The sequence below is a fragment of the Zingiber officinale genome, chromosome 10B (genome assembly GCF_018446385.1).
Source record: "Zingiber officinale cultivar Zhangliang chromosome 10B, Zo_v1.1, whole genome shotgun sequence".
Taxonomy (NCBI): Eukaryota; Viridiplantae; Streptophyta; class Magnoliopsida; order Zingiberales; family Zingiberaceae; genus Zingiber; species Zingiber officinale.
The window spans coordinates 89,969,221-89,991,519 of NC_056005.1; the positions used below are offsets into that span (position 1 = coordinate 89,969,221).

General features: G+C 38.8%; 1 protein-coding gene across 1 annotated transcript; it reads right to left on the minus strand.

Moving 5' to 3' along the window:
* Nucleotides 1–20,343: 20,343 nt before the first annotated feature.
* On the minus strand, nt 20,344–20,891 carry LOC122030197. Its single transcript, XM_042589372.1, has one exon. The coding sequence runs from the start codon at nt 20,793–20,795 to the stop codon at nt 20,553–20,555; it is 243 nt and encodes an 80-aa protein (XP_042445306.1). The 5' UTR covers nt 20,796–20,891; the 3' UTR covers nt 20,344–20,552.
* Nucleotides 20,892–22,299: the final 1,408 nt, after the last annotated feature.

Sequence of the window (22,299 nt, forward strand, 5' to 3'; positions counted from 1 at the left end):
TATGCTAGCCTACTAAATATGTAAACTAACATGCACACACAGCACAATATAAAAGTAATAAATAGAAAATCTAATTTTCAACTATTATGGCTTTTATCTCTAGTTGTCCTCCGTGTGTTATCATCCCAAGCTGCTGCCATATTTGGTCACTGCCACCGGGTCTAGCTGTCGCATCCATCTTGCTCCTAGTTCCGCCGCGCCTCTGGTCCTTAGAAGGTTCCACGCTTTGCAAGATTCGATCCGCGACATAAATAGAATTTTACATTTTGATCCTATATTCCTCGAAGGAATATACATGTAAACTAGATCGAACATAAAATAAAATTTACATCCATCGATCCTATATTCCATAAAAGGAATGTACATGTAACTAGATCAAAAAATAAAATCATAATAAAACTAAATACAACTCCTGCTGTATTTTATAATACAATCATGCACACGCAATAAAATGCCCTTGACATGTCCAAGGGTCCAATCACACACATAATAACTATAAGCCATAATAGTTGGATCCTGCATCCACAAAGTTAGCACATCCTACTATTAACCTGCCTAAATTATGTATGACATGTGCATAATTAAACTAATACCAAATACACAGAGGCAAAACCCTAGCTCTGATACCAATTGTTGGTTGCTACTCGGAAAACCTAGAGGTTCCACTGTACAAAAATTTTGTACAAAGGTCTGAACCTTTTCCTAGCTACCATGTGTTCTTTTAAATTAAATTTTAGATCGCCTGCGGAACTTAACACGTTTGATCCAAAACTTAATCTATTTGTTCTTTTAGGTTTTGACTTGGATCTCCTGCGGAACTTAACACGTTTGATCCAAATCACCTAAGTTATTAATTCCATTAAATATTAATTTCCAAAATTGGTTCCCAGTACTGACGTGGCGAGGCACATGACCTTCTTGGATATGAGAGCAACCACCACCGACTAGACAAAACCTTTTAAGGAAAGCTAATATTTAATTTCCTAAAATAACTTTAAGTTAACCGAAAAGAACAATCAAATCACAAGGAAAAGGAAAACAAAAGAACACTATATCGAAAACAAATTCGAAACACTAGAATCGTTTGCCTCTTGTATTTAGTATTATTTCCAAAAATAACTAGTATGATGCGGAAAGAAAAAATACTAGTTATACCTTTTAGAAAAACCTTTTGATCTTCTACCGTATTCCTCTTCTAACCTCGGACGTTGTGTGGGCAACGATCTTCCGAGATGAGAAACCACCAAAGAACCTTCTCCTTTCTTCAAATTTCGGCCAAGCACAAAGCTTCCAAAAGATGAAGATCTTTTCCACCAACCAAGCTCCAAGGGATGTAGGCTTTCTCTCCTTCTTCTTCTTCTTCTCCAAGTAGTATCCGGCCACCACAAAACTCCAAAGGAAGAGAGAGAGGTTCAGCCACCACAAAGAGGAAGAGGAAAAGAGAGGATGGCCGACCACACCAAGGAATAAGAGAGGGAGAGAAATAATAGAAGTTGTACCTCATGAAGGCACCCCTACCCCTTCTTTTATATTTTTTGGCTTTGTCAAATAAGGAAATTTATTTATAATAAAATTTCCTTAACTTTATTTGACAATAATTAATTAAGAAAAAATAAATAAAATTTCCTAATTAATTGAATTGTGGCCGGCCACCTCATGGAGAACAAATAAGCCAATTTTTAATCAACAATTAAAACTTCCTTATTTGTCTTTGAAAATTTTAAAAAATAAAATTTCCCTTTAAAATCCCTTCATGGTTGATAAAAAGAAATTTCTATAATTTTAATTTTCAATCATGTGAATAATTTTTAAATAAAATAAAATAAAATATCTTTCCAATCTACAAATAAGGAAAGAGATCTAATCTCTTTCTTTAATCTTTTGTAGATCCTTTTAAGAGAGATATTTTAATTTTAATTCTCTTTAATAAATTATATCTTCCACATAATAAAAATTAAAATTAAAAATCCTTTTTAATTTAATTATGGCCGGCCCTCTCTTGCTTGGGTTCAAGCTAGGGTCGGCCACCCTAAACCATGCTTAGGCCGGCCCTAGCTTGATTCCAAGCTAGCTTGACCGACCCCCTTTAGGTGGGTATAGAAGGTGGGTATAGGTGGGTATAGTACTCTATAAATAAGAGGCTACGATAGGGACCGAGAGGAGGAATTGGTTTTGGTCTCCCGATAAAATTAAGCATCTCGTGTTCGCCCCGAACACACAACTTAATTTTATCAATAATAATTCATTCCACTAGAGAACTATTATTGAACTATCGCACCAATCCCAAATTACATTTTTGGGCTCCTTCTTATTATGAGTGTGTTAGTCTCCCTGTGTTTAAGATATCGAATGCCCACTAATTAAGTGAGTTACTGACAACTCATTTAATTAATATCTTAGTCCAAGAGTAGTACCACTCAACCTTATCATCATGTCGGACTAAGTCCACCTGCAGGGTTTAACATGACAATCCTTATGAGCTCCTCTTGGGGACATTATCAACCTAGTATCTCTAGGACACAGTTTCCTTCTATAATCAACAACACACACTATAAGTGATATCATTCCCCAACTTATCGGGTTTATTGATTCATCGAACTAAATCTCACCCATTGATAAATTAAAGAAATAAATATCAAATATATGTGCTTGTTATTATATTAGGATTAAGAGCACACACTTCCATAATAACCGAGGTATTTGTTTCTTTATAAAGTCAGTATAAAAGAAACAACCTCAAATGGTCCTACTCAATACACTCTACGTGTACTAGTGTAATTATATAGTCAAGATTAACTAATTCCTAATTACACTACGACCTTCCAATGGTTTGTTCCTTTCCATTTTGGTCATGAGCTACTGTTTATAATTTATAAGGTATTGATAACATGATCTTCTGTGTGTGACACCACACACCATGTTATCTACAATATAAATTAATTGAACAACTACATTTATCACAAATGTAGACATTTGACCAATGTGATTCTTATTTCTAGATAAATGTTTTATACCAAAAGCTAGACTTTTAATATACATTCTAACATCATTATCTACAATGTTCCTGAAAAGATATAATACAAGTAGATATACATCTAATATAAAAAGTAATAGATCTATTTTACATGTTTCATGAGTCATAAACAAAAACAAAAAGAAAAGTTAAAGGTCAACGCACCTCTCAATCAGCTACTAATTAGTATTGTGAGGGTCATGAGTCTCATGAGAGTCAAAACCAAGCGGTGTTTAACTCATTTGAGCCATGAATTCCCACATTTCTCACCATGACTCTTCATTCCAAACATTTTTAATTTGTTTATATCCACGCATCGGGTCATATTTGAGGTATACTCATTAGGAATTTGATTTCTTTCAACCAACTATATAAAGCTTGCTTACCTTCTTTGTCCAATGTATAATAAGCCTTTGGAAATTGATTTGTTGTTTCATTATGATGCAACTCAACTCTGCTAACTAGTTCTTGTAATTCCTCACATGGTTTTATAGTATCTTTAGTTCTTACAGGAATATTCATCACAGTATTGAAGATATTATTGAAAATAATTCTTAACATGCATCACATCTAAATTATGTCGAATGAGTAGATACTTCCAATATGACGGCTTCCAGAAAATACTTCTTTTTTTCCAATCACACTTGCACAGTCTAACAACATATTTATTTATCTCATTAGAATCAAGCTAAGATACTAGTAAGAATCCATAACTATCTATTTGATCAATCTTTTCTTCACCTGACATGATTGTTAGCGGAAGTTTTTTTATTACAACATTTTTTATGAAAATTTTCTTATTTCTCCTAAAAGGGTGTTCAACTAGTAAAAATTTGTAATGATTATCAAACTAAGATATCTTCTCACTGCAAGGTAATAAAAATGCTTCAGACTCTGTCATGCAATGTGGGTATGCGAGCTTACCAACCGTGCTTAATCTCAACAACATTGAGTATGTTGGAGAATTACTAATCGTCCATAATAAGGCAACATGGAAGGTAAAATTAGTTTTACTTGCAACATTATAAGTCTACGACCCTACATTCCATAATTCATTCAACTCGACAATCAGAGGTTATAAGAAAATATTTATCTTTTCTTTCAGATTCGTTGGACCTAAAATAAACACAGTAAGGAACATGAATTTATCTTTCATGTACATCTATAATGGTAAGTTGTACGATGTTAATATAACTGGCCAAGATGAATATTGCTATTTTGACTGACTAAATGGTTGAAATTCATCGGCGGAAAGCCTCAATCTCACATTACGTGGTTCCATTGCAATGGAGAGAAATGTTGTATCAAGATGTTTCTATGTAAGGGAGTCACAAGGATGACACATTATACCTCCTTCATGCACGTGCTCATGATGTCACCTCATGTTGTAAGCTGTTGCAGTAGATGCATTCAAGCATTAAAGTCTAGCAGTTACCGAGAAGTAATACATAACTTTTATGCAATATTTTTCTTTTTCTTCCCTAGTATGTGACTATCATGCTTGTAATGAGAGTGAGAACAAATTTTGCATTCAATCAGTTACTGTCTTAATTCTAAAATTCATATAGTTATTTTTACAACAATCAATCTTCTCTACAAACAAACCTAAACCACTCACCAATTTCTTTATACTGTAGAAGCTATCAGTTATTAGGTGATCAATAAGGAGTAGCTCTGACATCAATTGACAAATGTCATCGTTACATTGTTATAAGAAATGATGTTCTGTCTTGATATTCAATAACCTCAAATAGAATGTCTTCTCACACCTCTTTTACTAGCCTTTAACATGTCATATAGTTTTTAAACTTTAAGAGTTAGTATTTCATCTATATTGGAATGATCAATTGTATTCGTCGAATCATAAACTATTGATTGCATTGCAATCTCATTAGATGATGATTCCCCTAGAGCAGGTGTGTCAGATGAAGAAGCAATCGAAGTTTCAATTAGATGAAACAAATAAGACTCTCCTTGATAGTACCAATTGTAGTAATTTCGAACAAAACTATTTCTACATAAATGTACTTTCATGATATCCTCATCACAGAAAGATGTATTTCTACATTTACTATAATTACACAAACAACATAACTCAACATCATTCATATATTTTGGATGATTCTTAACAAAGTTTACAAACTCTTTAACTTTAGCAAAATATTTATCTTGAATAAATTCATTTTATAATCTATTATACATCCAAGCTTTGTTTATGTACATTGTGTTGGTGCGCGTAGAGCCGACTAGAGAGGGATGAATAGATTGTAATTAGAGTTAATAAAAATATCTCTTGCTTTTGCTTTAGCAAGGATGCACAATTAATTAAAATAAACAATAACATAAAAGGAAAAGAGGCTAAAGAGGTTACTTAGTTATAACCTAGTTGGTTGTTAATCCAAAGCAGATGAAAAACTCTAAAAGATCTACTTCTTTAAAGGTGGAGAAGTCTTTTACACTTTTTGAAATCTAAAAAAAAACTAGGAAGTGATTAGATAAATTGTTGTTAAAGTTGTATCTAATTCCTAGCTCTAGAGGACTTTTTATACCCCCAAAAAAAATATCACCATTAGTTGGAGGCGCCTCCAAAGAGATCCAAGGAGCCTCTAAAAGGATAGAGTTTTATCCTCTTCGCAACAGTAGCCTAATGGCTACTAGAGGTGCCTCAATGGATTGAGGGCACCTTCAAAGGCTTGAGGGTGCCTCTGTTCCCCAACCTAAGCGGGGCACCTGGACCCAGTCCAGGAGCTTGGATAGGCAGCACTTTCGTTGCTCCTTTCCTTTTGCTTGAGTGATTTCTGTCATATGAAATTGGGCTCACCCAAACCCATCTTTTAACCTTCTTCTCGAGCAGTCTTCCTCTCTGGCTTCTCGTCCTTTGGAAACGCTCGGCGCTTCCTTCTCATCTGTCAGCATAGTCTTCCATAGCACCTTGTCCCTCAGACACACCGAGCCCGTCGACTCCCTTCTTGTGTCATCCTTCTCACTAGCTGCATCTTCCGCTCGACTTCCTGTGTTCCTAAGATTCTGTACACTTAGACATAATAATTAAACCCAACATGACCAAACTTAACCCGGTTGACCACATATCAAAATTAATCCAGGGTACTTACAATCTCTCATTTTTAATGTGCATCAACCCAAGTTTGGGTTAAGCCAATATAAAATAACTTAACTAATTAAATGAAAATTGTAATTATAATAAAAAAACTTGCAAGTAAGCACAAGGATAAATTTGTAATTTCCTACCTCCCCTTAACTCAACTTTATCTCTTCTTTGATCACATCAAAAATTAAAAAAAAAAATACAAAAAAACATAGTTATAAAAACTGTTGAAAAGTTTTCTAGGAGATCATGAATAATGAATAGAATTAACAGTAATCTAACATTTTTCAAACATAATTTTGAAAAATACTCTAATTTTACTAATTAATTCTCTATTTTAACAAAAATAATTTTAAAATTTATTTTTTATTTCAAAAAATCCTGAAATATTTTGTCAAAATTACAAAGAAGTAGTTAGATCAATAAAAAAATTTCACAAAAAAATATTTTTAATTTTAATAGAAATAAATCGTTTCATTACATAATCCTATTTTTACAAAAATAAATATTAAAAACATATTTTAATCTAGAAAAAATCTTTCTAATTTTACTATGTATGTAAAATCAAATAAACATCTTCAGAAAAATAAAAAAAATTAAAATTTAGTTTTTGAAAAATTTTAATATTAAAAATTAATTTTTTGGTAAGTAATTCATAGAAAGTTTATTATTAATTAGAAAATTCCAAAACAAAATTAATCTAACAGATAATCTACTATCCTATCATCATAAAAATTTTGATACCAAATTTTAAATAAAGGTTTCTATGAATGATATTTTTCTAAGTAAAATAATTTCTATCCTAGTAAATCAATTAAATGGAGGATTTAATCTAGACATGATTTTGGAACTTAATATAAATTCCTATGTATCAAGAACTTTGGTGGAATATAATTTATAGGAAATTTTCTAATTTATCTTCTATGGTTCCTGATATACCAATTGAGTCCACCATAATTATTAAAATTTGACTTTCATAAAACATTTGATTTTAAGTATGTATAGTTATTTTTCAAAGATTCTATTTGTTTTGTCATTTTTTTGTTTTTAAATTTCAATTTATCAAAATCTCTTAGTTAGCATGCATTTGCTAAGGTCAATTTTAACTTTATATATATATATATATTTTTAATTTGCATATAGTTCTAGAAAGTATTTTAATAAATTCATATAATTATTTAGGAGATAGGGAACGTATTTCACTTACCTTGTGATCTAATGTTCCTTCATCACTGCTTCCGTCCATTGACGCTCCCTCTTCATCGATGTTCATTTTTGAGATACTTTCTTTGTCCCTCTGCTGGTTCACCATTAGTATCAGTCTAGCATAGACCTCGATCTTGGATTCAGAAAATGGCGATTCATTCCACGTAGCTTTTAAGTTTCTCTGCTTCGTTCATCTTGGCCCTTTTTCTTTTTCTTTCTCCTTCTTCTTTAGTTTAGGGTGGTCGTCCTTGATATTCATTTTTTCTTGACATTTATAGCATCGAACCTTCCTTTTACTTTGAGGATGTTTCTTTGCCTGCAACTTGTGAAATTTGTTAGATTTAAGAAATTTACTAAAGTTTCTTACCATGAGGGTTGCTTCATCTTCGTCAATAGAAGCTTCAGAGTTAGGTTTATCAATTTTTGTCTTTAGGACAATATTCTGATTCGACTCCTTCCTTAGTTCTGCACATCTAGATTCGAGAAATTTTAAGTAAAAAATAAACTTTCTAACAAACTTACCTCTAGATCCTTAGAGATATAATAGGAGTTGATTATGGGCGTTCACTTGGGTGTCTTGGGAAAGCGTTTAGTGCATACCTTAGTGAATCTCGATTTGCTACATTTTATTCGAGATTCATGAGTTCGAAGATCAGTTCTTTTAGTTTGGCGTGTAGTTGAGCGGCCGACTCTCTTTCTTTCAGCCGAAGGTTAGTCAGTTGACTTCGGAGCAGGTCCCATTTCGTGAGCTAGGCTTCGGAAGTCCCTTTGTGCAGCTCTAGGAATATATTTCAGAGTTCTTTTACTGATCCGTAGGCACCGATTATGTTGACTTCCTGCGACGGTAGCACACTTAGGAGGTAGAATTTCGTTCGTCCGTTTGCTACGAGGTCAGCTTGTTACTTCTTAGTTCACTAATATTCTTCTTTTTATTCTCCTTATTGATCTTTGGGAGCTATAAAACTATATTTGATTATTAACCAACTTTTAAAACGGTTTTAAAAAAATACCTCCATTCACTTTTTCCACATCACGAACTCTCCCTCGAACTTAGGCGAGTAGATGCTTGGTCCAATCATTGTCTCGTTGCTTCAGTTGGTGGTTAGTCCTTCTGAGATGGTTGAGCTCTGATTCCAATTATTGGTGCGCATGGAGTCAACTAAAGCTGGGTGAATAGACTACAATTAGAGTTAATAAAAATATATTTTTCTTTTGCTTTAGCAAGGATGCATATTTAACTAAGCACAATTAATTAAAATAAATAACAACATAAAAGGAAAAGATGTTATAAAATTTACTTGGTTACTACCTAGTTGGTTGTTAATCCAAGGTAGATGAAAAGCTCTAAAAGATCTCCTACTTTGAAGGTAGAAAAACCTCTTACACTTTTTGAAAGCTCAGAAAAAGACTAAGAAGTGATTATAGAAGTTGTTATTCAAGTTGTATATAATTCCTAACTCCAAGGGACTTTTTATAACCTTTGGAAAAATCTTACCGTTGGTTGGAGGTGCCTCCAAAGAGATTTAAGGCTCCTCCAAAGAGGTCTAGGGCGCCTCCAAGATGATAGAGTTTTATCCTCTTCACAACAGTAGCTTAACGGCTACTGGAGGCGCCTCAATGGCTTAAGAACGTCTCCCAAAAAAGCGCAAGTGCGCCTTCAAAGGCTTGAGGGTGCCTCTGCTACCCAACTTGGGCAGGGTGCCTGGACTATGACTGGGTCCAGACGCCCGGACAAACAGCACTTCTGCTGCTTCTTTCATTTCGTTTGAGTGATTTTCGCCATTCAGAATCGGACTCACCCAAACTCATCTTCCGACCTTCTTCTCGAGCAGTCTTTCGCTTCGACTTCTTGTCCCTCGAAAATGCCATGCGCTTCCTTCTCATCCGCGAATATACTCTTCCATAGTACCTCGTCCCTTGAACGCACTGAGCCCGTCGTTCGTCGACTCCCTTCCCGTGCCATCCTTCTCGCTAGTTGCGTCTTCAGCTCGACTTCTTGTGTTCCTAATCTCCTGCACACTTAGACACAAGGATTAAACCCAATAGGACCTAATTTAACCTGATTGACCACATCAAAACTAATTTGGGGTACTTACACATTATATCCTAATAAAAATAAAATTTACAACATTATTAAATGTGTAAACTAAGCAACTAAGCATGCATATAGTTTAAACTTAAGCTTAATTAAATCATTAAATAACTATCAATAAATAACCATTCATGATATACCTAAAACCGGTCCACAGAGAAGCTAGAGTCTGTCTAAAGAAAATGTCAAAGCCAATACAAACAATGTCAAATAGAGAACCCTTGTAACGACCCAACTCCTAGGTACTAAGCTGTGAGCCGGAACGCTACATTAACTACTGAAGCTACTGTGCTGTACTGTGCGGAAACTGGGTAAAACAAAATTTCACTAACTGACTCTATTAAACTGACAACTGGTACACCCATGCTGTTATAAGGAAGGGTTCAAGACCCTTTCCGTTGAGGTATATGTGCTGAGGAGGATACTTGACCTCCCATCTGAGCTAGAACTCAAAACTAACTTCCCAGTTAGCTGCTGTTCGATCCACGGATCGATCAAACTTGCCCTGCTTCCGTGCCCTGCTGGATCGGTCGGCAAGACCGATCCAGGTGTGTCTGGATCGGTCTGCAGACCGATCCAGGCACCTGGAGACGCTGGGATGCCTTCTGTTCGATACTGGATCGGTTGGCTGACCGATCCAGGGAGATACAGTAGGCTACTGTATCCATCTGGATCGGTCGGCTGACCGATCCAGGAAAAGGAATGGCACTGGATCGGTCTGCTGACCGATCCAGGTTCTGATAATCTGAACAAAATCAGAATTTCTGATTTCCAGCACTGGTTCGTGCCAAAAATCACATACACAAGCTCTAGATACATGAAAAACACTCTAGCATGTAAATACTAACGTTCTAAACATGATAAACTAAACAGGACATAGTTTACTAAGCTATAATACCTAGTAACAAGACTAAGTCATAAAACTAGACATGTTAAGTACTAAAACTGAAATAAAAGCGTATAGATCCCAAGGATCTTTATTCCAGACCCCTTGCACACACACATCATCGTAGCATCGCCCTCCAGCCTCCGCTAGTCCACTTTCCTTTTACCGGTATCTGCAGTATAAGAAAAGTAGCATCTGTAAGCTAAGAAGCTTAGTAAGAAACCATCTACCTCACAAAAACATGCAACGATGCGATTATGTTTTTAAAACATGCGGTTTGAAAACTGAACTGAGCATGACAACATGGCATGGCATACAAACATGTACTGAACTGATCATGGCATACAAACAAGCTGAGCATAGCATACTGTATCTGAAACTAAGCATGAATACTGAACTGGTCATGCATATACATCTAACTGGTCATGAACTCAAATCATGAAACTTAACTGAGGTAATTAACTGTAACTGAAACTAAGTTAGTGTTTCCATCACTGATTACATATTTGGAAAACTATATATAATAATAGATGAAAATACTAAACATGCTGCTGGGCCCTGGCAACTGTACCTACTGTGCGCGCATTCCTACGAGACCCGGGATTGCAAGTTCCGAATCCAGCAGGATTACTAGGTTATCTGAACCTAGGGACGACTGTGGGAGTCCAGCCCATGGATATCTGATCCAAGTACAGTGCTAACTGAATAAAAGTAAAATACTGAATACTGTTTTATTTTACTTTGCTGTTCTAGGTTATCTGAACCTAGAGCTAGGTTATCTGAACCTAGAGGCTACTGTGGGAGCCCACCCAATGGATATCTGATCCATATAGCTGTAATAACTGATAATAAGCTGAATAAAATATTTCTAATACATTTTACATGCTGTTAGGACGCCTACTGGTGCATCCTTCTGAACTGGGCATTCTACCGAATGCTTGGTGTGCACTAAAAGCACACCCTAAAACTGAAAACTGTAGAACTACTGAACTAACGCCAAAACTAACAAGCGAGAGCAATTATACTGCAGGTGAGGGGTTTCTTACCTCAATCGCAAGGTTTTTCTTACGATTCTATCCGCTAGGTTTTCCGGAAAAACTGCTCCGTTCGACGAACCGCTTACGTCCTCGCGTTCCTCTCGCGAAGAAGTGCGCCCTTGTGTCAAAATCGTCGCCGGGAAGTGTCCTTGGGGCCCTAGAGAAAGAACCCTAGGTCTTCCTTGGTGTGGCGCCGAAAGAAGGAGGAAGAAAAGGGAGAGGTGGCATGAGAGGGTTTCGGTGGGGAAGGATGTGCCGAACCAAAATAAAATAAATCAAACCCTCTTTAAGTTTCCTATTTATATTAAGTGGATTATTGAACCAAACTCTAATATAAATATAATTGGTTCCTCTTTCTTTCAGCACGGCCCTGCTGGGTTCACCGGTTACTAAGGCTAAGTAAAGGTTTAGCGGACCTGAGAGGTCCCGAGTTCGATTCCCGCTTAAGCCTTTTTATTCTTCTAATTATTTTTGCTACTTCCGCTAATCGGAAAATTCCGGAAAAATATCTAAAAATTCCAGAAAAATTATAGAATAATTCTAATGCAAGTTTGAGAATTTTCGGGCGTTACAATCCCCCATATCTTATAAAAAGTTCGTCCTCAAACTTAAAACAATTCTGGGTACTTCTGTCTCATGCTGGCCTCTGTCTCCCAAGTCGCCTCTGCTGCTGTGTGATTTTGCCAGCTGACTTTGACTAATGGTACTTCCTTGTTCTATAATTTCTTTACTGCTCGGTCTATTATCTGAATAGGTCGACTGTCATAGCTGAGATCATCACGGACCTGTACCAACTGGGGCTCAATCACCTGGGTGACGTCTGGAATATACTTCTTCAGCATGGAGACATGAAATACGTTATGGACAGCCGACATCTCCTGAGGTAGCTCTAGCTCATATGCTACCTTGCCCACTCTCTTCGTGATAAGGTATGGTCCCACATATCTGGGAGCTAGCTTGCTCTTCTTCCCAAAACGCATGACTCCCTTTATGGAGCTACTCTGAGGAAAACTGTATCCCCAACTGAAAACTCTAGGGGTCTGCGTAGTGTATCAGCATAGCACTTCTGACGGCTCTGTGCTGTCTCTATCCTCTGGCGAATCTGCTGTATGGATTTTGTGCTATCTGCTACTAGATCTGTCTGAAGCTCTAGTTCCTTCTGTTCACCACTCTCATACCAGCAGATTGATGATCTGCACCTCCGCCCATAGAGTGTCTCATAAGGTGCCATGCCGATAGTGGCCTGATAACTGTTGTTGTATGCAAATTTTGCTAGACTCAGATATTTGCACCAACTTCCCTTGAAATCTAGAGCACAAGCCCGGAGCATATCTTCGAGTACCTGGTTTACTCACTCCGTCTGACCATCTGTCTGAGGATGGAAGGCTGTGCTAAATTTTAACTGGGTGCCCATAGCTGACTGTACACACTTCCAGAAGTGTGATGTAAATCTGCTGTCTCTGTCTGATATGATGCCTGACAATCTCCTTGAGATACAACCGAGCTAGCTGCTCCATGGAATAGGATATTCGATAGCTAAGAAGTGGGTGATTTAGTCAATCTGTCGACTATTACCCGGATGGCATCAAAACCATTCGTGGTTCGGTAATCCCACTATGAAGTCCATAGAGATATCCTCCCACTTCCATTCGGAATCTGATCGCGAACTCCTCCGTCGATGTTCGCCTTAACCCTCGACAGTTAGACAGACATCACGATCTGGCGATATCTCGCTCATCCAGTGCCACCAAAATCGTTTCTTTAGATCCTGATACATTTTGGTGGAACCGGGATGCATCGCATAGGAGTCCTGTGAGCCTCGTCTAATCTTTTCGTAGTTCCTCCTGATCTGGAACACAAAGTCTGTCACCACAGTACACTACCCCACTGGCGGACATTCTGAACTCTCCACTTTCTGATTCTGCTAACCCTTGCTTGATTTTCTAGATTTCAGGATCCTGCTCCTGAGCTGTCTAGATATCATCAAGCAAGGTAGATGCTAAGGACATAGTGGAAAGTTGCCCGACCATAAGCTCGAGACTAAAAGCTGTAATCTCCTTCCTTAGGGGTGGTGACATAGCTGCTAAAGATAATAATGTAGCACTGGACTTCCTGCTGAGTGCGTCTGCTACCTTATTAGCTTTCCCTGGATGGTAGAGGATATCTATGTCATAATCCTTGACCAGCTCTAACCATCTGCGCTGTCGCATATTCAGATCCTTCTGAGTAAAGAAATACTTCAGACTTTGATGATCTGTATACACTCTGCACTGAGCTCCGTACAAATAATGTCTCCAAATCTTGAGAGCGAACACCACTGCTGCAAGCTCAAGGTCGTGAGTAGGATAGTTCCTCTCATAATCCTTGAGTTGTCTGGAGGCATAGGCGATCACCTTGCCCTGATGCATCAGTACTGCTCTTAATCCCAATTTAGAGGCGTCACTGTAGATGTCGAAGCTGTCTGTGTTTTCTGGTATAGCTAAAGGAAGCTGTTCTCACAGTCCTCTGTCCACTGAAATTTCTTGTTCTTCCTGGTGAGAGTTGTCAGTGGGGAGGCTATCCTGGAGAAGTCCTCTACAAATTTCCTGTAGTAGCCTGCTAATCCCAGAAAGCTTCTGATTTCACTGGCGTTCCTGGGTCTCTTCCAGTTACTTACTGCTTCTATCTTGCTGGGATCTACCATAACACCATCCTTGGAGATGATGTGACCTAGAAAGGCTACCTGGTCTAGCCAAAATTCATATTTCGTGAATTTAGCGTATAGCTGGTTCTGCTGAAGGATCTGCAAAACTGTCTTCAAATGCTCTGCATGGTCCTCCTGAGTGCCTGAATAGATAAGAATGTCATCGATGAACACGATGACAAACTTGTCTAAGTATTCCCTGAATACTCTGTTCATGAGGTCCATGAAAGTAGCTGGAGCATTTGTCACGCCGAAAGGCATGACTACGAACTCATAATGTCCGTATCTGGTCCTGAAAGCTGTTTTAGGTATATCACCTTTCTTGACTCTAACCTGGTGATATCCTGATCTGAGGTCAATTTTAGAGAACACTGTGGCTCCCTTTAGCTGGTCAAACAGGTCATCTATCCTGGGAAGAGGGTACCTGTTTTTAATTGTGACCTGGTTCAAGGCACGGTAGTCTATGCATAGGCGCATGCTTCCATCCTTCTTCTTCACGAACAACACAGGTGCTCCCCATGGTGAGTGACTAGGGCGTATGAAACCCTTGTCAAGAAGCTCCTGTAATTGCTCCTGAAGTTCCTTCAGTTCAGCTGGAGCCATGCGGTACGGTGCCTTGGAAATTGGATTTGTGCCGGGAATGAGCTCTATCTCAAATTCAATCTCCCTGTCTGGTGCTAAGCCTGGTAGCTCTTCAGGGAAGACTGCTGGGTAGTCACAAACGACTCGAACCTCTGATAGCTGTTGGTTCTTGTCCTGACTGGTGTTGACTACATTTGCTAAAAATCCCATGCATCCTGAATCCATCAACTTCTGTGCCTTCATAGCTGAGAGAAATTTTCTGGCTTTTCTCTTTGGTTCTCCGATGTACTCAAACTGTGCTTCTGCTTCGGGTTGGAACACGACTTTCTGTTTACGACACTCTATGGAAGCACCGTATCTGATCAGGAAATCCATTCCAAGGATGACGTCGTAGTCAGTCATTTTTAGCAGGATCAGATCACAAAAGAGTTCCCTGTCTGCTATAATGACTGGCACTGCCCTGAGCCAATGCGTGGACGCCATAACTTCTCCCGAAGGTAGTGTCGTCAGAAACTGACCACTGAGTACCTCTGGAGCTATTGCTAACTTTGCGGCGAACGCCCTAGCTATATAAGAATGGGTTGCCCCAGTATCAAATAGAACAGTTGCTACTTGCTGAAAAATGCTAAGCTGACCTGTAACAACTGTCGAGGCATTGGCTACGTCCTCTCTGGTGAGTGAGTAGATCCTCGCATTCGCCATAGCTGGAGGGGCTTCCAATCTTCCCTGACTGATCCGTGGACCATCTAAGGCAGCATACATCTGGTGTAGCTGCGCTGGCTGAGCTCCATACTGTATCGGCTGAGGCTGAGGAAGACTGTTCTTGTTCGGGCACTGCTTAGCCATGTGCCCTTCCTGTCCACATTCAAAACAACCTCGTGTACCCTTGCGGCAAACTCCTGGATGATGTTTCCCACAAGTAGCACACTTGGGATGTCTGGAATGTTTTCCAGCTGGCCCTCCTTTTGGGTCACTGCTTGCCTTGCGTTTCCCTTTCCAGTTGGAGCTATGTCCCTGTTGTTTCTGCTGAGTACCTGAGCCAGCTTGTCCCTTGGCCTCTGTGGAAACCTGCTTCTGCTGGGTGATGCTGTGCTGATAGTGTTCGGTGATCAGAGCACTACTCACTAGCTCCTCTGTGGTTTGTGGCCTATGAACGCCACCAGCCACATTCATTGCGATCTCTGGTCTGAGCATCTTCAGCATCAACCATACTCGTTCCTTCTCTGTGCTGACTAGTTCTGGACACAGACGGGCTAACCTGTTGAATTTCTTCACGGCTTCCTGAACTGATAGGTTGCCCTGACGAAATTCTGTAAACTCGTCATAGTGTCGGTTCGTGACTTGCATGTGAAAGAATTCCTCGAAGAATTCTTTCTCAAAGTTGGCCCATGTCATCTGGTTTACTGGCCACTTCGCTTTAATCCGCTCCCACCACATGCGTGCGTCTCCTGTTAAACAGAAGGAGGCACACTTCACCTTTTCGTGCTCTGGCCAGTCTAAAAGCTCCATCGTGCTTTCCAGTGTTTTAAACCATGCCTGAGCATCCCATGGTTCGCTGGTGCTTGAGAAGTTCTCGGACTTAATTCTCTGCCACGGGATAAGGTAAGCTTCTCACTTAGCCCCTGCTACTGGGGCTACTGGGACTGGTACTGCAGGCTGAGCTGGTACAACCTCTGTGATTACTGGAGTTGTGAGGTTCGGTACTGGAGTGACTGGGGGAGTAGTTTGCTGGTTAGCCTTTAAGGAGGCTATCTCCTGCTGCTGTTCAGCTAACTGATGCTGTAGCTGAGGCACTAGTGCTGTAAGGTCTGGGGGAGGCACTGAACTGCCTGCCTCATGCTGGGGCTCAGCCGCTGATGCTTTCTTAGCTGGACGTCCTCGTACCATTTTCTAAATAGCAGATAACACATATATATAACTAGGTTATCATGTTATAGTTAACTACTGGTAACATGTTAAATACTATCACTATAAACATGAATTAATTAACTACCAACATGAGAGCAAACATGAAAGCACATATAACTGATATGAAAGCTGAAAACAAAACTGAGTGAGAGATGTTCTTACTTGGAAGCTGTAGACACAATGCTGATGTGTGTGTAGGAGGTAAGGAACTTGCTCTGATACCACTCTGTAACGATCCAATTCCTAGGTACTAAGCTGTGAGCCGGAACGCTACATTAACTACTGAAGCTACTGTGCTGTACTGTGCGGAAACTAGGTAAAACAAAATTTCACTAACTGACTCTATTAAACTGACAACTGGTACACCCATGCTGTTATAAGGAAGGGTTCAAGACCCTTTCCGTTGAGGTATATGTGCTGAGGAGGATACTTGACCTCCCATCTGAGCTAGAACTCAAAACTAACTTCCCAGCTAGCTGTTGTTCGATCCATGGATCGATCAAACTTGCCCTGCTTCCGTGCCCTGCTGGATCGGTCTACGGACCGATCCAGCAGAGGCTGGATCGGTCGGCAAGACCGATCCAGGTGTGTCTGGATCGGTCTGCAGACCGATCCAGGCACCTGGAGACGCTGGGATGCCTTCTGTTCGATACTGGATCGGTCGGCTGACCGATCCAGAGAGATACAATAGGCTACTGTATCCATCTGGATCGGTCGGCTGACCGATCCAGGAAAAGGAATGGCACTGGATCGGTCTGCTGACCGATCCAGGTTCTGATAGTCTGAACAAAATCAGAATTTCTGATTTCCAGCATTGGTTCGTGCCAAAAATCACATACACAAGCTCTAGATACATGAAAAACACTCTAGCATGTAAATACTAACGTTCTAAACATGATAAACTAAACAGGACATAGTTTACTAAGCTATAATACCTAGTAACAAGACTAAGTCATAAAAGTAGACATGTTAAGTACTAAAACTGAAATAAAAGCGTATAGATCCCAAGGATCTTTATTCCAGACCCCTTGCACACACACATCATCGTAGCATCACCCTCCAGCCTCTGCTAGTCCACTTTCCTTTTACCGGTATCTGCAGTATAAGAAAAGTAGCATCTGTAAGCTAAGAAGCTTAGTAAGAAACCATCTACCTCACAAAAACATGCAACGATGCGATTATGTTTTTAAAACATGCGGTTTGAAAACTGAACTGAGCATGGCAACATGGCATGACATACAAACATGTACTGAACTGATCATGGCATACAAACAAGCTGAGCATAGCATACTGTATATGAAACTAAGCATGAATACTGAACTGGTCATGCATATACATCTAACTGGTCATGAACTCAAATCATGAAACTTAACTGAGGTAATTAACTGTAACTGAAACTAAGTTAGTGTTTCCACCACTGATTACATATTTGGAAAACTATATATAATAATAGATGAAAATACTAAACATGCTTCTTGGGCCCTGGCAACTGTACTTACTGTGCGCGCTTCCCTACGAGACCCGGATTGCAAGTTCGAATCCAGCAGGATTACTAGGTTATCTGAACCTAGGGGCGACTGTGGGAGTCCAGCCCATGGATATCTGATCCAAGAATAAAAGTAAAATACTGAATACTGTTTTATTTTACTTTGCTGTTCTAGGTTATCTGAACCTAGAGCTAGGTTATCTGAACCTAGAGGCTACTGTGGGAGCCCACCCAATGGATATCTGATCCATATAGCTGTAATAACTGATAATAAGCTGAATAAAATATTTCTAATACATTTTACATGCTGTTAGGACGCCTACTGGTGCATCCTACGAACTGGGCATTCTACCGAATGCTTGGTGTGCACTAAAAGCACACCCTAAAACTGAAAACTGTAGAACTACTGAACTAACGCCAAAACTAACAAGCGAGAGCAATTATACTGCAGGTGAGGGGTTTCTTACCTCAATCGCAAGGTTTTTCTTACGATTCTATCCGCTAGGTTTTCCGGAAAAACTGCTCCTTTCGACGAACCGCTTACGTCCTCGCGTTCCTCTCGCGAAGAAGTGCGCCCTTGTGTCGAAATCGTCGCCGGGAAGTGTCCTTGGGGCCCTAGAGAAAGAACCCTAGGTCTTCCTTGGTGTGGCGCCGAAAGAAGGAGGAAGAAAAGGGAGAGGTGGCGTGAGAGGGTTTCGGTGGGGAAGGATGTGCCGAACCAAAATAAAATAAACCAAACCCTCTTTAAGTTTCCTATTTATATTAAGTGGATTATTGAACCAAACTCTAATATAAATATAATTGGTTCCTCTTTCTTTCAGCACGGCCCTGCTGGGTTCACCGGTTACTAAGGCTAACTAAAGGTTTAGCGGACCCGAGAGGTCCCGGGTTTGATTCCCGCTTAAGCCTTTTTATTCTTCTAATTATTTTTGCTACTTTCGCTACTCGGAAAATTCCGGAAAAATATCTAAAAATTCCAGAAAAATCATAGAATAATTCTAATGCAAGTTTGAGAATTTTCGGGCGTTACAACCCTACACAAACAACATTATAAAATCAACAATAAAATAAAAGTGTGTTTACAAACAACAATCATTTCTAGAGTTTCATGCCCACCTGACGAATACCAAGCTCTTGGCTAGCCAAGCTTGCGACCGAGGCGAGCTCACGATTGGCCAAACTCATAGTTGATGTGAGCTCACGGCTCACGGCTGGCCAAACTCGTAGCCGAGGTGACCTCATGACTAGCCAAACTCGCAGATGACCAAGCTAACAAACAGGCCTAGTTGAGGTCACAACCCAAGCTCGTTGAGCCTGCGGTCAAGCTCGATGAGCCCTACCCCGAGCTCGATCAGGCAACACACTGAGCTAGCAGTCGGCCAAGTTGAGGTTGACTAAGCTCGTGGCCAAGGGGGCCGTGAGCACCTTGGTCACAACCAGCCAAGCTCGTAGCAAAGGGGTGCACGAGCAGCTTGTCCATGGCCTACCAAGCTTGTAGTCAGGGGGGGGGGCCTATGAGCAGCTTGGTCGCAGCTTGCCAAGATCGTAGCTAGGGGGTCGCTAGCTTGGTCGTGACCAGGGCTAAGGTTGTGAGCACAACGCAAGGCTAGTCGTGACGAGCTCGCTACAACCTCGCAAGCACACCGCAAGGCTGGTTGCGGCAGCATCTCAAGCACAGGACCACTTGCTCGAAGTCGCAGTCGAAGATGGGATGGGAGAGGGGAGGGGGAGTTTGATTATCTAGGTGCCAGAGAGGAGATCGTGTATGTGTCGAGGAGGACTTCGGAGATCGATTGGAAGAAGAGTGAGCATGAGAGAGGAAAAAATTTCCAAGAACCCTAATTTGATTCAGCATTAGCGATGGAACCTTAATTTCGTCGCTAAATAGAGGGATGAAATAGGAAAAAAAAATCCCTATCAGAATCCCTAATAATATAACTTATCAATGGACATATAATCCCGTTGCTAACGTTAACGATAGAAATATAAATTCTATTGCTAATCTCTCCATATTAACTATTTTTTTTATTATTAACATCAGATATGTCGACTGAATTAATTGGCGATGGATATATAATTCTGATGCTAAATTAACAATGAAATTATACTTCTGTGGCTAATGATGGATTTTTTTTTATAGTGAAAAGGGCTCAAACACGAATACTTCAAAAAATTTACTCATCTCTTAATCTTGGACCGGATCATATATATAAATTGACTCACTAGTCTAGTCGACCGGCTCCGTCAAATAGAAATAAAAACACTAGTCGAACACCACCTTCTAAATTAAAGCATAGCGATTTTGCTCTTCTTAGTTTTTGCTAGATTTCCAACACGTTGAACATGCATTAAACTCTACTTCTTTTGCGTTGGATCTTCATTCTCACAATTTTTAGGTAATTATGAAATCTTTTAGGCTGATCTTCTGTAGTATTATTCTGCAGCTTTTTTTGGGGTACCTAAAAACATTATTCATCTAAGAGAAACAATTAATCTCTCGACCGATTTAAAGATGGAAAAGAACAGATATGCATCCAGATGATGAGACTACTACTACTCCAAAGCCTCCATCCTTGCAGACTGCTGCTTTACCCACTCGACGACCTTCTTCGCCTCCCTGCTTGCCTTCTTCTCCTCCTCCAGCGCCTTCTCCAGGTTCCTCTGTTGCTCTTTCACGGAGAAGGTGCTGGCATCTGTCAGGATTTCATCGTTGCTTTTGCTCTTGCTTCGCCACCTTCCACCATGATCAGCCGGCTGCTCGTTCTTTGCACCGCAACACCTGAAACAGCGCAGCATCACAGCAGATTGTAGTTGTTTGGTCTCCTTCAGATGAGATCGGATTGGAGAAATATGAGCAAATTGAGTGGCTAGTGTGCCTTTTTGTAATGGATTAGTTAAGGGTTGTTTCCTCAGTACTTTTTGTTTTTTGTGATATTATATATAAAGTTGAATGCTTCGCTTTTTTTTTTTTTTTTTTTTTTTTTAAGTTATATAAAGAGTTAGACCAGATTTGCTAAATTGGATTCTAGTTTAAAAAACAAAATAAAATGAGAAAGAGTAAGGGGGTGTATTGATTCTAGATTTCTAATGACTTTTTATAAAAAATGATAGATTTTTTTTGTATAGTTGACTTTTTTTATAAGATTTTTATAGATATTTGTAATATTTCTCATAGAGTTTCATGTATTCTGTAATTATATTATTTTTTATTGATCTCTTTGAATTAATTACTAAACGATAACATCTTCAATTTTTTTATTATTTATTTGTATAAATAAATTCTTCTTAGCTTCACTTTAATTTTTAAAAAAAACTACGAATGAATCACTATTCAATTTATTAAAATCAAATTTCAATTCTTCAAATCAATTTAACGTATATAATTAATTAATCAATATTTTTTAATAATACATACCAAAATTAGATAAATAATTATTTAAATATTGAGAAAATTTAATATTTTTTCATTAGTCTGGTATAGAAAAAACCAAATTGTTATTGACAACATGATTGACTACAAATGTCACTCCACATTTGATTGACTATACTCTCTCTCTCTTCATGAGTTAGCATTCGCTCGTTGTTGTTCTTGAGTAAATAATTGATCAAAGTTGTCATCTTCATAAACTTGTTCTGATGAAGATGATGGAACTTCATTATTTAGTTCGATTAAAAATTCATCAGAATAATACTCCCTGTGAAGAAAATTGTATAATCCGACACAAGCTAATACAAGCTCTACTTGTGTTGTATATGGAAATGACGGAGTTATTTTGAATATTTTGAACCACGATTTAAATATACCAAATATCATCTCAATAGTGTTCCTCAAAGAAGTATGACGAAGATTGAACAACTCTTTTGCATTTTTAGGGTCACAACCTTGACCAGTGAATTCTTGAAGATGATAACATACATCTCGAAAAGGGGCTAAGAATTGACGTCGATTTGTGTACTCACCATCCACTAAAAAATATTTATCTATCAAACCATATTTATAGTATCAAGTAACCCGTGAGTAACATATATATTCTTTAAAATTACAAAAATATAAATAGCTAAGAAACATATAGAACAAAAAAAATGCCTCCGAGCACTTTAAGCTTATTATTTCTTGATAAAGCATCTGTCAACACAAGTGAATAATGGGTAAACCCCTTCCACCTACTGAGTACATATATAAATTTTAAATCAAAATTACAAAATGCTAAAATATTTTGAGAAATTTCTCCATGATGGTTAAAATAATTATTATTATCTTGCCCAGACACCATAGCTGGAATGTGAGTGCCATCAATGG

Coding starts and splice junctions, on each gene's coding strand:
- LOC122030197 (XM_042589372.1), bottom strand. CDS start 20,795: ATGCTGCGCTGTTTCAGGTGTTGCGGTGCAAAGAACGAGCAGCCGGCT.